At 38.4% G+C, this 15,269-nt stretch overlaps 1 protein-coding gene across 3 annotated transcripts in view; it reads left to right on the top strand.

Annotated features, from left to right (window-relative positions):
• The window catches only part of POU2F1 (POU class 2 homeobox 1), a 177,320-nt gene that overhangs the window by 141,231 nt on the left and 20,820 nt on the right, over positions 1 to 15,269 (top strand). For all 3 annotated transcript variants that reach the window (XM_079107931.1, XM_079107930.1, XM_079107932.1), the window contains 5 exons: positions 4,122 to 4,295; positions 8,698 to 8,839; positions 10,003 to 10,148; positions 11,086 to 11,265; positions 12,444 to 12,549. In XM_079107931.1, coding sequence (XP_078964057.1) covers positions 4,122 to 4,295; positions 8,698 to 8,839; positions 10,003 to 10,148; positions 11,086 to 11,265; positions 12,444 to 12,549 — 748 coding nt within the window. The remainder of the gene's footprint in view (positions 1 to 4,121; positions 4,296 to 8,697; positions 8,840 to 10,002; positions 10,149 to 11,085; positions 11,266 to 12,443; positions 12,550 to 15,269) is intronic.

Raw genomic sequence — 15,269 nt, 5'->3', positions numbered from 1 at the left:
GATTCTCCCCAAACGGATAATCATACCCAGCAGCCTTTTTGTAGAAATTTGTATGCTATTTCTAAAGTTTATATGAAATTGTAGAAGACGTGGAACAGCCAAACAATTTTTTAAAGTAAAAAAAAATTGAAGAATTTTATTAGTCAAGAATTAGCATAAAGGCCAGGTGTGATGGTGCACATTTTTAATTTCAGCTACTTGGGAGGCTGAGGCAAGAGGATGCAAATTGAAGGCTAGGCTCAGCAACTTAATAAGACCCTGTCTTAAAATAAAAATTAAAAGAGTAGGGGGTGTAGCTTAATAGTAAGAGTGCCCCTGGGTTTAATCCCCAGTAATACACAAATAATTAACATAAAGCTACAGTAATGAAGATAGTGTGATATTGCAATGTAGATTAAAATGTAGCTCAGTAGCACAGAATAAAGAGTCCAGTAGACCTACCCATAAATGGCCAAATGATTTTCTAAAGGTGCCAAAGGATTTCAATGGGGAAAGGAAAAACTTTTCAACAAATGGTGCTGAAACAGTTGGTTATCCATAAACAAAACAAAACAAACCTTTACTTTTTTTTAAGAACCTAGACCCTTATTTCATACCATATGCAAAGATTAATTTGAAATGGGTCATAGATCTAAACTTCTAAAAGAAAACTTAGGAAATGATTTTCATGCCCTTGGATAAGGCAATGACTTTGTGAAATAGGACACAAGGCATTAACCATGAAAGAATAAAACTGATTGCATAAAAATTAAAAACTTAAGATTAAGGATAAGAAGTAAAACCACCAATGGGGAGAAAATATTCTTAAAACATACCTGTTAAAGATTTGTATCCACAGTAAAGAACTCTTCACAATTCAATAATAAGACAACTGGATTTAAGCCAGTGAGAGGCAAGAAGATTTGAAGCTGTTTTACCAAAGGTGATGTGCAAATGCCCAGCAAGCAATGAAAAGATGCCCAGAATCTTGAGTCATCAGGAAAATGCAAATGAGGTTTCCCTGCACATTCACTAAGATGTGAGTCATGCCCAGCTATGAAGGCTAAGGCTGAAATGTTGACAAAGATGTAAAGCATCTCGATGTTTCATGCATTGCTAAAGGTTTTGCAAAGTGGTACACACACTTTGTAAATCAGTTTGGCAGTTTCTTAAAAAGTGATATTTTTTATCACATATATATATATATATATAAACCTCATGACTGTTAGAAATGAAAAACCTGTACACGAATGGTCATGCAGATTTGTTCATAGTCACCCAAAGTGGAAACATGCAAAATGTCCCTCAGCTGGTAAATAGATAACATAAACTTTGACTCATCTCTGTGACAGATTTCAGCAGTAAAAACAAATGTACTTCTGATAATGCAACACTGTGTATGAATTTCAGAAACCTTACGCTAAGTAAAAGAAGCCAAACATAAAAGACTGCATGCTATATGATTCCACTTAAATGACATTTTAGAAAAGATGAAACCACAGGTACAGAAATCCTTTTAGTGGTTGCCAGGGACTGGAGGCTAATGATGGCTTTTAATTGCCAAGGCACAAGGGAACTTGCGGGGGGGTCATGAACTTACTCAGTGTCTTCATTGTGTTAGTACTTATGTAACTGTATTCACTTGCCAGAACAAAGTACATCCTTTTTAAGTGGTGAATCTTTGAATATGCCAGATATAAAAGTAAGGTTGGGATTTCCATGAAAGCTGACTACTGGAGACTTCTTCCTGGTCTGCGTGGTCTGCACAGGGTGATAAGCTGTCGTGGATGGCTACATCCTGGCTCCTGCTCATTGAACTCTAGTCTGCCAGTTTAGATCTGACCTAGTCCAGCCTGAGCTTCCTAGAGTTGGGTATCTTATCTGTAACCCCACCAGAAGATATCCTTCCAGGCTATTTTTCGGTTCTGTACTCTTTGAGAAAGAGGTTGCTTATATCCTGGAGATGTGTGAGACTTGCCTCCACCTGTCAGCCAGTTTCGTTGTGGGAAATGTGAGGCTGTGTGGAACTCTAGCATGGTTGGTGCTGTGTTCAGCTGTCAGGTTGGAAATCACTCAGTGTCAGCATGTCATGAAGATGAACTCTGTTGTCTTCATTGAAGCAGAATGGGAAATGAACTTACCTAATCATTGTGTGGTGCCTATTGTAGTTTTCTGCCCTAGTCAGTTCCTTGGAGAGAGCCTTGACTAATGAAATTAAGGTCAGGGGTGTATGACTCATCTGAATTTCAAAAAGGGAACTCCATAGCCTTTATCTGCAGTCCTATGCTGTAATCCTTCACCTGGGCTACTGTTCACAGGAAAGATCAGCTGAGCAATCGGGATACAAAATCAGGCAGTGCCTCCCATTAGTGAATACTCACAAAAGAGTTCTAGAGAATCTTACTCAGTCCTACTCAGAGAACACTAGCCTGGTGTTTGTAATAAGAAAATTTAATATTTTCCTTTTTTAATTAAAGAAAGCCAGCCAGGCAGTGGTATATCCTATAATCCCAGCAACTCAGAAGACTGTGGCTGGAAAGGAGGATCATGAGTTCAAAGCCAGCCTCAGCAATTTAACCTCCTAATGAGCCATGTCTCAAAATACACAATAAAAATAAAAGTTAAAAAGGGGCTGCAGATATGGCTTAGTGGTTAAGCTCCCCTGGATTCAATCCCAGGTACCAAAAAAAAAAACAGACAGACAGACTAGGGACTAGGGGTAGCTCAGTGATAGAGCACATTCTTAGCATGCACTAGGCTCTGCACTGAGTCCCCAGCACAGAGAGAGAGAAAGGGGGTGATAGACAATACTCTTATGTCCCGGACTAAACTTTAGATGGATGTAAGTAATTAAACAAAATAAAAAGAAGGTAGCAGATTATCAGAGGGAAACTTCTCTATTCAGTGTTCAAAATAAGTGAAGCTCTGTACAGAAGAGACTTCTACAGGGAGACATCTTCCAAATGAAAAATTTGAAGTTTACATGCATAGAAGTTAAAAGGAAAAAAAAAGCAGATTGGGAAAATTACTAGCATTAATATGATACACACAGGCATGCTCTGTCACGTTTGGTAATGTCTGACAAATACCTTTAAGAACAAGAATGAGGATGTCATTAATATATAAGTGGATTAAGGGTATAAATCCAGTTCACATCCAAGAAAATGCAGATAATAATTAGCATGGGCGTTTTCCACCTTGAGTAGTTAAGAAATACAAGTTACAGCAGAAGTGATGCTCCATGTGTTCTCTGAAACCTACAATATGTGTATCAGAAGCCATGAAATTATTTATTCATTGCCAGAAAAATTCCTTGTGAATTTATCTTGAAGAACTGCTTACAAATAAATCACTATAGGTACAAACTTTTTCATTGTGGTATTTTCTGTTAGTGAATGAAAGACATGTAAAATGGTCCAATAATTAAGAAACAGTTAAATAAATTATAATACTGCCTCATTCATTCTTTGAAAAGGATAATGTTGAAGACTAAAGCACCATAGAAAAAAGTTAAAACATAATATTACATGAGAAAGTGTAATATAAAATCATGTTATCACATAATCATAATTACAGGTAGGGTTAGAAAAGTAGGTCTGTGGGTAAAAACTTAATAAATATCCCATAATGATGCCTGTTATTATAAGTTATTTTAAAAAATAACTTATACAACAAGTTACTTTAAAAAATAACATACAAAAACAAGTACAGGAGACTTGTTTTTCTCCCTTAAAATAGTCTTAATAGTCTTATAATTTTATAACACTGTGTCATATTTAGAGATGTAAGAAGTCATGTATTGTCCCCTGCTGTTTTGCCATTTGTGTGGCTGTTCATGAGACACATTCTTTGAAGAGCTGTTTGTTAAAAGACATAAGGCACATGTGCTCCAACATTGGTCTTTGTGTGTCCAGGTTTCCTCGTAGACCTGCTCACTGACCCTTCACTGTGACTGCCCTGTGCTTGAGCCCAGGCTCGATCGTCCGCGGTGAAACGGGTGCCGTGTGTACCCTTTGTAGTGCTACGTGGTCCTCGGTTCTCCACAAATAACGACTCTTGCCTTAGTGTGTTCGGTTGCAGCTCATCACAGTTGTTAACCTGAACTCCTTTTGCTTGTTTGTCACTTTGTCCCTTCACAACAGCCAGCAACCCCCACACGCACAATAGCAGCAACCCCAATCCAGACCCTTCCACAGAGCCAGACCACACCAAAGCGCATCGACACTCCCAGCTTGGAGGAGCCCAGCGACCTGGAGGAGCTCGAGCAGTTTGCCAAGACCTTCAAACAGAGGCGGATCAAACTCGGCTTCACTCAGGTAGGAGGAGCCCCTCAGACAGCCTCCTGCTGCATGTCGGAGGGGCTTCTGGGAGCAGGGTGTCCCTCAGCCACGTGAGGTTTTGATTTGAGCTGTAGATTTTTGTCGTCACTTAGGATTTACATTTTATATATTCAAGTTACAAGTTATCATCATACATTTGTGATTTAATATTAGGATAAAATGTCCAAGATTTATCCCACAACATGGGCCTCTGAAATAATAATTATATATAGTAAATTGTGAGAGTTTGAAAGATTTTATTGGAGGATGATATAACTGTACTGAAGGTTTTTATTTGAAGGACATCTGGTTGTGATCTTACTGCTGCATTATCTAAGAGTAAAAATTACAGTCTTTTATAGTAGCTGAAATGGGATGTGTTTGAAAGGCTTATTAAAAAATAACTTTTTTCCCAGTGACTTGGGAGGTAGGTGCAGGAGGATTACAAATTCAAGGCTAGCCTCAGCAATTTAGCAAGGACCTTAGTAAGACTCTGCCTCAAAGTAAAAAACGCTAAAGAACAGTGGATGTGGCTCCATGGTAAAGTACCCCTGGGTTCTGTTCCCAGTTAAAGAAAAGAAAAAGACTTTTTTGGAGAAAAGGGTGGTGGTAGACACACACACACACACACACACACACACTCCAAGCCTATGCTAAAACCAGTTAATCAAATAATAATCTATTGAAAATGAAAAATACGAATTAATCAAAATCCAAATTAGTTTTTAATGCTAATTAGCAGAGGACTCTTCAAGGGAAAGAGCAGGCAGTGGTGGGAGCAGCCATCTGGGCATGCTCCAGTTTCACTCTGCACGCTGCCCTGAGGCCTGCCTTTATCAAAGCCCGAAGAGTTCAGTTGAGGGACCTTGATGTAAAATGGGAAAGGTTATTAGGTGGAAGAACAAAAGGTGAAGTATGGATTGGGTTGGGTTGGGTGTTTTTATGGAGTCCGGAAAAATCCTAAAATTTTGTTTCCAGAGAATATAGTTACTATTTGGAATTTGGGCCAATATTTATATCCTATCCAAATTATTTTGTGTTGAAAGTATATAATGCACCACCTGCTCTGTTAGATCAAAAATCAGGATGACATCTCTGCTTATGTTTTTAGAAATGGATTTGTATCATATTTATTTGGGAATTTGTTTTTGTTCAAAGAAACTACATATTAGAAACACAAAATGATTAAAAAAAAATTTTTTTTATAGTTGTCAATGGGCCTTTATTTTACTTATTTATATGTGGTGCTGAGAATCGAACCCAGTACCTCACACATGCTAGGCAAGCGCTCTACCACTGAAGCTACAACCTCAGCCCCACAAAGTGATTTTTTAAAGATGAAATTTTGTTACATTTTTGAGGAGTTCAGTTATAAAGAAATAAATTACAATCCAGAAACATTTTATGCTTTTGAAGCGCCTGAATGATCTGACTTGTTTTAAAAAATAAAGCTCAAGATAAAACTGGATTGAAAGGGTAAGTTTATAAGCTGAAATGGGTATTAGCATGTTTAGCAGTGTGCCCAATTTAAGACATTAGCACAGCATACTCATGGGTTTCCTGGGAGATTTTTGCTTAAGTGATATGCCAAGGCATTTTGAAATTTTAACTTTTAAAACCAAACAGTGGTTCACCTTTCTGTAGCATATGACCCAATACATTGCGTGTGTGTGTGTGTGTGTGTGTGTGTGTGTGTGTCTCCCTCCCTCACCATGTGAAGGAGTTCCCCTGTGGTCCTGTGTTCTGCTTTATGGTTCCATCCTATGTTTTGGCATGACCACTCCTTATTTTTCAAAATAACTTGGACATAGCAGTCACAGGAGTTTGCAGACCTTTACTAGGTAATAAAAACACACAGCACTGCTGCAGGATGAGAATGTCAGCTTACCAACCAACCTTTGCTTCTAAGTTAGTCACCTTTAATGCAGTTGTGCAAAGGCAGGATTGTATCCAATTATTATGTTTATGTACTTACACAGAAGGAAAGTTAAACATTCAAGGTATTTATTTAAACAAATCCCTGTTCTCTGAGTAAATATACCTTATTATGTAATTATGTTCTAATTACCTAAGTACTTATTAAAGAATTGCTACAGGTGTCATTACATTACTGGAAAGCATGTTATAAGATATAACACATTTACCAAATGCAGTACCTTCAATATTGCCAGTCCTAATCTTTGTTTCTTTATTCCTCTTGCTCTTCTTAAAAATATTAAGGGGATATAATATAGTTCAGTTTGTGTATGAATCAACTGTTTGAAATGTTTGACTTTTGTGGGGAAGAATCCAAGAGTTACAAGATCACTTATCCAAGCATTTAGCAAAATAATGAAAATTGGTATGTTAACTGAAGAACACATTGCTTTTTATTCCATCAAACAATTTAAAAGTAACATAAAGTTATATTGCAAATCTCAGTTAAGTGACTTTGTCATTTATTGACATGGTTCTGGTTGATGATATACTTTTACCAGTCACCATCTGAAAGTAATGTTTTTTACACTTCTTGTTATGTGATTTATTTATTTATTTTTGTACCAGGGATTGAACCCAGGGATGCTTAACCACTGAGCCACATCCCCATTTTAAAATATTTTATTTAGAGACAGGGTCTTGTTGAGTTGCTTTGGGCCTCACTAAGTTGCTGAGGCTGGCTTTGAGCTCGAGATTCTTCCTGCCTCAGCCTCTTGAGTTGCTGAGATTACAGGCATGCACCACTGTACCTGGCTGATATGATTTTCTTGAATAGTTTTTTGTTTGTTTGTTTTTGCTTAATTGTCAAGATTATTACTTTCATGATTAAATATTACAGGTATTTGTAAAAAAAAATTCTTAGTGAATTTTCCCATGATACTTCAGAAAACATTTATTGTCATCTAACTGCTACTCACTTTTTCATACTCAAAAAATTGCAAGTTTAAGTTGCCCCAGTTTTTTTGAAAGCGGTAAGCTAAACAGATAGAGTGGCCAGGGCATGAATATGTAGCACATGGGCCTACAATCAGTGCCTGACCCACAGAAGGCTCCGGAAATACCCCTGGCAGAGCAGCGCCCCCTCTGTGCAGCCTGCTCACCTGTCCTGGTTCACTCCCTCTCGTCTAATTGGGAGGAAGTTGATGAGCAGTCCACTGTAGTTGTAACCAGCGCGTCTGCCCAGCACTGACAGAAGGGGATGTTCTGAAGAACTGCAGTTTTAGTTAATTTGATGTTAATTAATTTTCATGTGTATGGCTTGTTTTTCATATGGGAGTCCTGGGCTGTAGATCACTTGAAGTTCAAGTATTCTCTTTGCCTCATTTTATCCACGTTTGTCCTCAAACTTTAAGTTCTTCACCTGTGAGAAAATGGTGTTTTAAAAAAAAAAAAAAGTTCTTTCCTTAACTACTACCTGATGCAGGTGCTAATAACAGTATGATATCCTGAAGATAAGGGAGTGGGTCAGAAGGTAGGACAGTCCAGTTCAGCACCAGTGTGGCCAGGGTAGCTGGGAGTAGGCTGCCTCTTGGGAGAATTAGCTCTCTTGCATTTGGGCCTTGTCACAGAACTAATTGAAATGAGTGGATACCTCATTTAAACTCCATGAGCTTCTGCCTGTTAACACCTGGCCTTTTACAGCTTGAACAAGGGAAATCCAGCTGGAGGAAAGGCACATGCACATTTCAAAGGTTCCAGGTGCCTGGTGAAAGACACATTCTATAATACATTCAGGGATCATTGTTCTGTACAGCCATCAGGTTTCTAGTGCCCACCAAGGTTTGACTAAGTGGGTCAGACTTCTCTACTGTGAATTTCTATTTCTACCGTGGTTACAAAAGTGATCTTTTAGAATACCTGTTTTTGTAACCAACTTTGAAATCCAAACTAAGGGTGAAAATTGATTTTTTTTTCCCCCCAGAGCTTCCAAAAATAGTTTATAAGAAAAAAATAAAAAGAACGAGGGATCATTTCTAGTTTTTGAAGTGTGTTATAGAAAGCTTGATTATCTCAGAAATCCCTAGGGTTATCTAGGCAGTAGGTGATACAGGTGAATTGATTTTTAAAGATTATTTATATCACTTGGTTGGATCAGTTAAGAATATCACCCTGTCTTTGGAAACTTACGGAAGTTTTGGTATCTTGATTATTATTATTATTATCATCTTGATTAGAAGACATTCAAAATAGAGAGTCTATGGGGCAGAGGTGAGCACTGACATGATCAAAGCCCTGTAGAGTCCTCCCTTGCAATACTGTGCTCAGCTGGGGGTGGAGCTTGTGAGGGACCCAGTAAAGAGAATAACTTTTGGTTCTTTGTCTAGAGCAGTTACTGGAGCAGCCCTCCAGATTTGGAGGCTGTGAATATTAATGAGATGAACCTCTCTTCTTCTCTCCCCTTTGCTGCTCTGCATTGTGCCAGGGTGATGTTGGGCTCGCTATGGGTAAACTATATGGAAATGACTTCAGCCAAACTACCATCTCTCGCTTTGAAGCCTTGAACCTCAGCTTTAAGAACATGTGCAAGTTAAAGCCACTTTTAGAGAAGTGGTTAAACGATGCAGGTAAGTGAATATCTAAAATATTTCTTCATTTTTCATTGGAATTTTGCAGGGGATAGTTGTGTGAACTAGAGCTCCTACAGAATTCTCGAAGCTTGTTAGTCCTGGGAGGCCCATAAACTATGGCTATGTCAATTCATTTAAATATTCTAATAATGACAGTATGAATAATCAGTAATTTTCAGCTTTCAAATATCTGTTGTGTTTGAGCCAGGATTGGGACGTGCACTCAAATTTGAGGAAGAGGATAAGAAGGCTGTGTAGTTAGATAAACTCCAGCAGATTCGTTGCTTCTTCCTTGGTGAATTATCATAGAACTTGTTCCTGGTAATATTTCTGCTTTTGTTATTAAAACCAGTCACATATTTCATACAAAAATTTGGGCTTCTAGTCTTACCTATTTTGTGCCAAGACTTCCTTTTGGAATATTTAGATTTTGAACCATAGAATGATAGACTATGAGAAATAAAGGGAACCACATAGATGCCCTAGATTGTGGTTCTCTTTGTAGATATGACCAAAAATTAGGCCTTTGGAAAAGAGAAGTATGAAACACAGCTTTGGACACTCGGTAGCCTTGAGTGAACCATTGTAGTCCTTCTGAGTGTAACAGGTGAGAGCTGCTAGTCTGCTCTGTCTTGTTCTACATGTAGTAGAAAGAAGTTCCGAGATGTGTGTGACACACCTGGGTCATTTCACTATTAAATGACAACATTATTTTAACTAAGGAATATACAGTAGGCTTTTTCTTTTCTTTTTTTCCCCCATGTCATACTAATAAAATGAGAGGTCATTTATAAGATAAATATTAAACATTCAACGATTTCCAAAAAGCTTTCTTCCTTTTATCCCAGGTTTTATTAAAAACATAAAACATAAGAACAAGAATTGATAGATCTGAGTCAAAACATAGGAATAGTAAATGTCTTCATTCTCAGAAAGAGCATCAGAAAGTAGTGGTGGCACTATAGCCAACCATCCTGGGCCAGAGAATGCCAATATGGGAAGTACATCCCTGGTAGTATTTTAATGTAGGTTATGTGAAAATCTCTTATGCTAGGATGTAGCTTAAAATATTTTGTCAGTTTTGTTGTTGGGGTAATATATGTGTCATGCACATATGTCTCACATCTGAAATTTTATTTCTGTTTTCTTCGTTCTTACAGAGAACCTCTCATCTGATTCAGCCGTCTCCAGCCCAAGTGCCCTGAATTCCTCAGGGCAAGGAGTTGAGGGCTTGAATCGTAGGAGAAAGAAACGCACCAGCATAGAGACCAATATCCGTGCGGCCTTAGAGAAGAGTTTCTTGGAGGTCAGTAGGGTCTACTTACTCTTCATGTGTGTGGGATGTCTGTAGTTAATGTAGGAACTGTAGATGATGACAGGCAAGCTTGTCAGCCTCAGCCTTTATGGACACTTACAACATGGTGGAGAAAATAAAACAAGGTAAGTTACTTATCCTGAAGACACACCAGAGTATATGGGCTCCCGAGAGATGTCGGTGGTAGCTACGTATGCATTCTGTGTGCAAGAGGTGGCAGTGACCATAGGATGCATGGCAACTACCTCTATAGATGAGAGAGATGCTGGAAAGCCCTTCAAGTGGAGAACTTGCCTGAGCCGCACCAATGAGACCGAGTGGTTGGTTGAATTCTAGTATGCCTGCAGCAGTAGTTTGGTGCTGAACACTAGAGACCTTGAATATTGGAATATGGAGTTCAAGTTAATTCTGAAGATACTCAGCATCTCTTTTGTACCAGGGAATATCATAATAAAAGCTTCAAACAAAATTTTGATTTCTCTAATTAAAAGGTTTGAGAGTCAGGTGCAGTGGTGCACACCTATATATAATCCCAGTGACTTGGGAAACTGAGGCAGGAGAACCAAAATTTCAAGGCCAACCTGGGCAACTTAGCAAGACCTTGTCTCAAAATAAAAAGGACTGGGGATGGAGCTTCCTGGTAGAGCGCTCCTGGGTTCAATCTCCAGTAGCCCCCTGCCTAAGAAAATTAAAGCCCTTTAAAATGAAATAATATAAGTATTCAAGAATAGCCTATTCTGAGTTAATGTGAGCAGATTTAGTGGATAAATATTCATTAGGATGTGTGTCTATAGAAGCTCTATATTGAAAGTGGCCTAATATGGTCATAAATATCCCGGCTTCATTTTCTGACTTGCTTTTCCCCATAATTATGTCAACATCATTTGTTCAAAAAGTTATTCCAAAAGATGGAATTTTTTTCCTTCAGAATCAAAAGCCTACCTCGGAAGAGATCACCTTGATTGCTGAACAGCTCAATATGGAAAAGGAGGTGATTCGGGTGTGGTTCTGTAACCGCCGCCAGAAGGAGAAAAGAATCAACCCACCAAGCAGTGGTGGGACCAGCAGCTCGCCTATCAAAGCAATTTTCCCCAGCCCGACCTCACTGGTAAGAACAGAAATAGCAGGTGCAAGCTCAGGGGCTCACTTATGCAAGTTTGCAGATGGCTTCTGAAGTCAGTTTATTTCCTAACAGACAGGAACTTAGTGTATAGATACAGCATTCATATTGAATGAATGTATATAAATTTCTATTTCAGATATTTCCAAAACAGTGAAATTTCGTGTCTAATTTAAGAAGTACATGTTCTTTCTTAGTTTTTAAAATGAGCAGTTTTAATTCTTTACCTATTTCATTGCATTTTCATTGTTTTTATCTTTGGTGTAGTTTGTTGAGTAACCAAAAACTGTAATTATAGTGATAAATTTCTTTAGTTATCTCAAAAAAACCCTTTTAATTGCTCTTGACTTATATTGAGGTGGCAAACCCAATGCATTAAAGTTATATAATTGAGTGATAGTGAGTTCCCGGATAAGCTACAGACCTGGCTGTGCTCAAGTGGTGGCTTCAGACCTTCACTCGCACACACATGGCTCTTTCCGAGACTGCCTCATGGACTGACTCCTGTTGTTCATCATTACAATATTATTCCCAGACTGAAGGGAATGCAGTGGCCAAACGGCTCCCCTGATTTCTAGGACGATTGTAAATGTGACTGCCTCTGTGCCAGTGAGGTTTCAAAAGGTGAAGATTGTCTAGTTTGTATTTCTCTTCCCTTTTTTATTAAATAGCATTGCCTTCAGGAAGGTGTTTTAAACTGAATTCAGCATAAAAGCACATACTTGTTAAGTGAAGACTGGTTCTTAGTGGTGGGGCTCTAACCACTAAGTTCATGAGATAGCAGTTATGAAGAAGATAGGCATTTTGTGTATGTGACTGCTTTGGGTTTCACATTTATTTGTATTAGAGAGAAGGCAATTTTTTTTTTAAACTCCAGAATTATGTTGTTATTTCAAAAAGAAAGTTTTTTAAACATTTGCTTTACCATCTTTTTGTATGCTATCAAAAACAAGACGATCTTGCCCCCACAGAATCAAAAGTAAAAGCAATACAAGACCTCAGATTCCTGATCCTGCCAAGTCGTTTTCTTGTTTAGGTAAAGTGGATAATTAGTATACCATTTCTTACTGACTTAGCGTGTATCTGACTCAACATTATTGAAATTTAATCATGTTTTAAGCCTTGAGTTTAAGTGCTTTCTGCCTCTCTTTGTGTCTGGCCTCTAGGTGGCAACCACACCCAGCCTTGTGACAAGCAGTACAGCAACTACCCTCACAGTCAACCCTGTACTCCCCCTGACCAGTGCTGCAGTGACCAACCTCCCTGTTACAGGTAAGCAGCGGCCACACCTGTGGCTGTTAGCACCTGGTTAGGCCTGTGATAAATTTCCCCATTAAATTGTGAATTAAGGCTCCAACTGAAGACACATACTGCTTTTAAAAGAAAGCTGTTTATGGTCCAATGTCATGGCACTTGCCCATAGTCCCCGCTGCTCAGGAGGCTAAGGCAGAAGGATCACAAGCTTAAGGCCAGCTGGGCAATTTCAGAAGGCCCTGTTTCAAAATAAAAGAACTGGAGATGTGGCTTGGTGATCGAGCGCTTGCTTAGTGTGTTTGAGGCCCTGGTCTCAATCCCCAGTGTCACAAAGAAAAACAGTTGTATGTATGAAAACCTGAACTTCAGAAAAGTTGGGTATGATCAGTTTATTAGAGGAAAAAAAATCACTTTTACCCAAGGATGGATTTCCTTATGTCTTCTTTCCCACATTTGTCCATCTTCTATGTTGTTCCCAGAGTTATCTTTTAAAAACACAAATTTTTTTTTTGCAGCATGCCTTTCTTTACAAACCTTCAATAGCTATGGCTTTTGGCATTCAGCAAAACATCCACATTCATTAGTTATAGGTTATTTCTACTCTGGACCTTGGCCTGTCCTAGCCAGCACATGGGAGGGCTCCATCCATACCTCTGTAAACTTTTTACAGCCTGAAATGTCCATTTTAGTATGTAGTTTTGGTCAGGTTACATGTCAATTCTTTTTAGAAATGTTCTTTAGCTTGTTAAGGAAGCTGCTCATTGTCACCTACCTGTATTATAATTTATAAAGTCTGCTTTTCCCAGTGGGCCTTTGTACTTACCAGAAGATCTAAGCACTATGTTCTTTTTCATGCCTACCTTAGTGCCTGACACACTCACTGTAAAATGAATAAATGCTTTTTTCTCCTTTCGGCCTCCTTTAAGTAACAAATTTCCCAATATATTAAGATGATTTCTTATTGTCATTGAGTATTTTAGTGATACATGATATATAAGATACGCCAAAATTACTGACCAGGTCAGTTACATGCTAATAAGCCTTTGGATGGTTTTGTGATACTGCACTGTCAAACTTGATTTGACCTAGAATTGGGGATTTTGATTTTTTTCACTCATGTTTTCAACTCTGTTAACCATGATACAAAAATTCAAAATGACTTTATGCTGTATTACATTTCTAATTTATTAGAAAACTTCTTTTTTGTTTATTTTAAATAGTACTTATTGACTTATTTTGAGTGTTAGATCTCTGAAAGCTGTGGACTTTTCCTTCCCATAAAATAGACACACTCACAATTCTGAGTAAAGTCTAAGGAAGTTTATATGTAATGTCCCCTGCCAGTGTCCGCCCTGCCCCCGGCTATTCATGGGTGCCTAAGGAGCCTGCAAACTCCAGGTTTACAACCTCCGGTCAAGAGTGTATACACACTGTTCAGGACTGTGGCTTGATAAGCGAGCCATTGGGGGCTGATTGGCAACATGTTGGGCATCAGCAGCTGCCTCTGATAAGCTGTCTCACCTGACTCCAGGTGTTTGGAAATTGTGAACTGGACTTCACCATCCCAACTTTTTATAAATCACATTGTTTTAGATCTAAAGATAATTCATTTTCTGCATAGAAACCCCTTAGGGTCCAGACATTAAAAACACGTAGCCAGGGCCAGGCACGGTGGCACCTCCCTGTAGTCCCAGCTACTCAGGAAGCAAAGCAGGAGCCCATTGGAGCCCAGGAGTTCCAGGCTACTAGGTTGGGCAACATTTTGAAAACAACTTTAAAGAAAAAATACACACACACACATGGCTTCACAGATTTCTTAAAATGTGGGGAAAAAAGTAATTTTAAGAATGTGTATACTCAAAACTTAACTGTAAATTTGTATTGGTTTTTGGATCACATTTTCTTGAATTCAGTTACTCAGCCAATCTGTGGGTTTAATTATGATTGTTTTCTGAAAGGTTGATAACTCTTCTTGGAATGATAAATTTTTTCTTTAATTATTAGGAAATTTACAGAAAAAACATCACAACAAATATCATTTTTGCTTTTTCTTCAATTTTTTTATACACATGTGTATGTATGTACACGTCAGTAAACTTCACCCAGTGTGGTATTCACATCCTGATGATTCACGTCCTGAGTAGAGGACACAGCCGGGCTGTGCCTGGACATCTACCCCACAGAAACTGTGAGATGATAAATTGTGTTGTTTTAAGCTATTGAATGTGTGCTACAGCGGTTGAAAGTGAATACAATAATATGTTTGCGTAAGTATCTTACAAGGCCAGATCATAACTGATCTATAGGAAGGAAATGTAATCTCATCACAGTTAAACATTGTTGTTTAAAAGAAAAAGATTACAGGAGTTGGAGACAAATGGGTCTTGCCTTCTTACTCTTAACAGCTGTTGCTCAAAGTCACGCCCTGTTTTAATTTGTTTTTCCTCTTTGGACCCTAACTTTCTTCTATAACCTCTTTTCCTTTGACATTTCTATATGCCTTTTCTATTTTTCTATCGACAAAAGTAGCATATTCCTTTACCACACTATTTATTAAAGACATCCAGTGTCATCTTTGTACAACTCATCTAATGCAATCCATTTCCTTCCTGCAGACTTTCTTCTTGGGCTCCTACAATTGCTTGTTTCCTAAGTGTATGGTTTAGATATTAGGTGTCCCACAAGAACATTCAGAGGTGAACTGATTGGTTATGAGAGCCTTAACCCAGGGATTAATC

The sequence above is a fragment of the Sciurus vulgaris genome, assembly GCF_902686455.1.
Source record: "Sciurus vulgaris genome assembly, chromosome: 12".
Classification (NCBI taxonomy): Eukaryota; Metazoa; Chordata; class Mammalia; order Rodentia; family Sciuridae; genus Sciurus; species Sciurus vulgaris.
The sequence above is the reverse complement of the archived record's forward strand: the minus strand, read 5'-3'. Positions and strand labels throughout refer to the sequence as shown.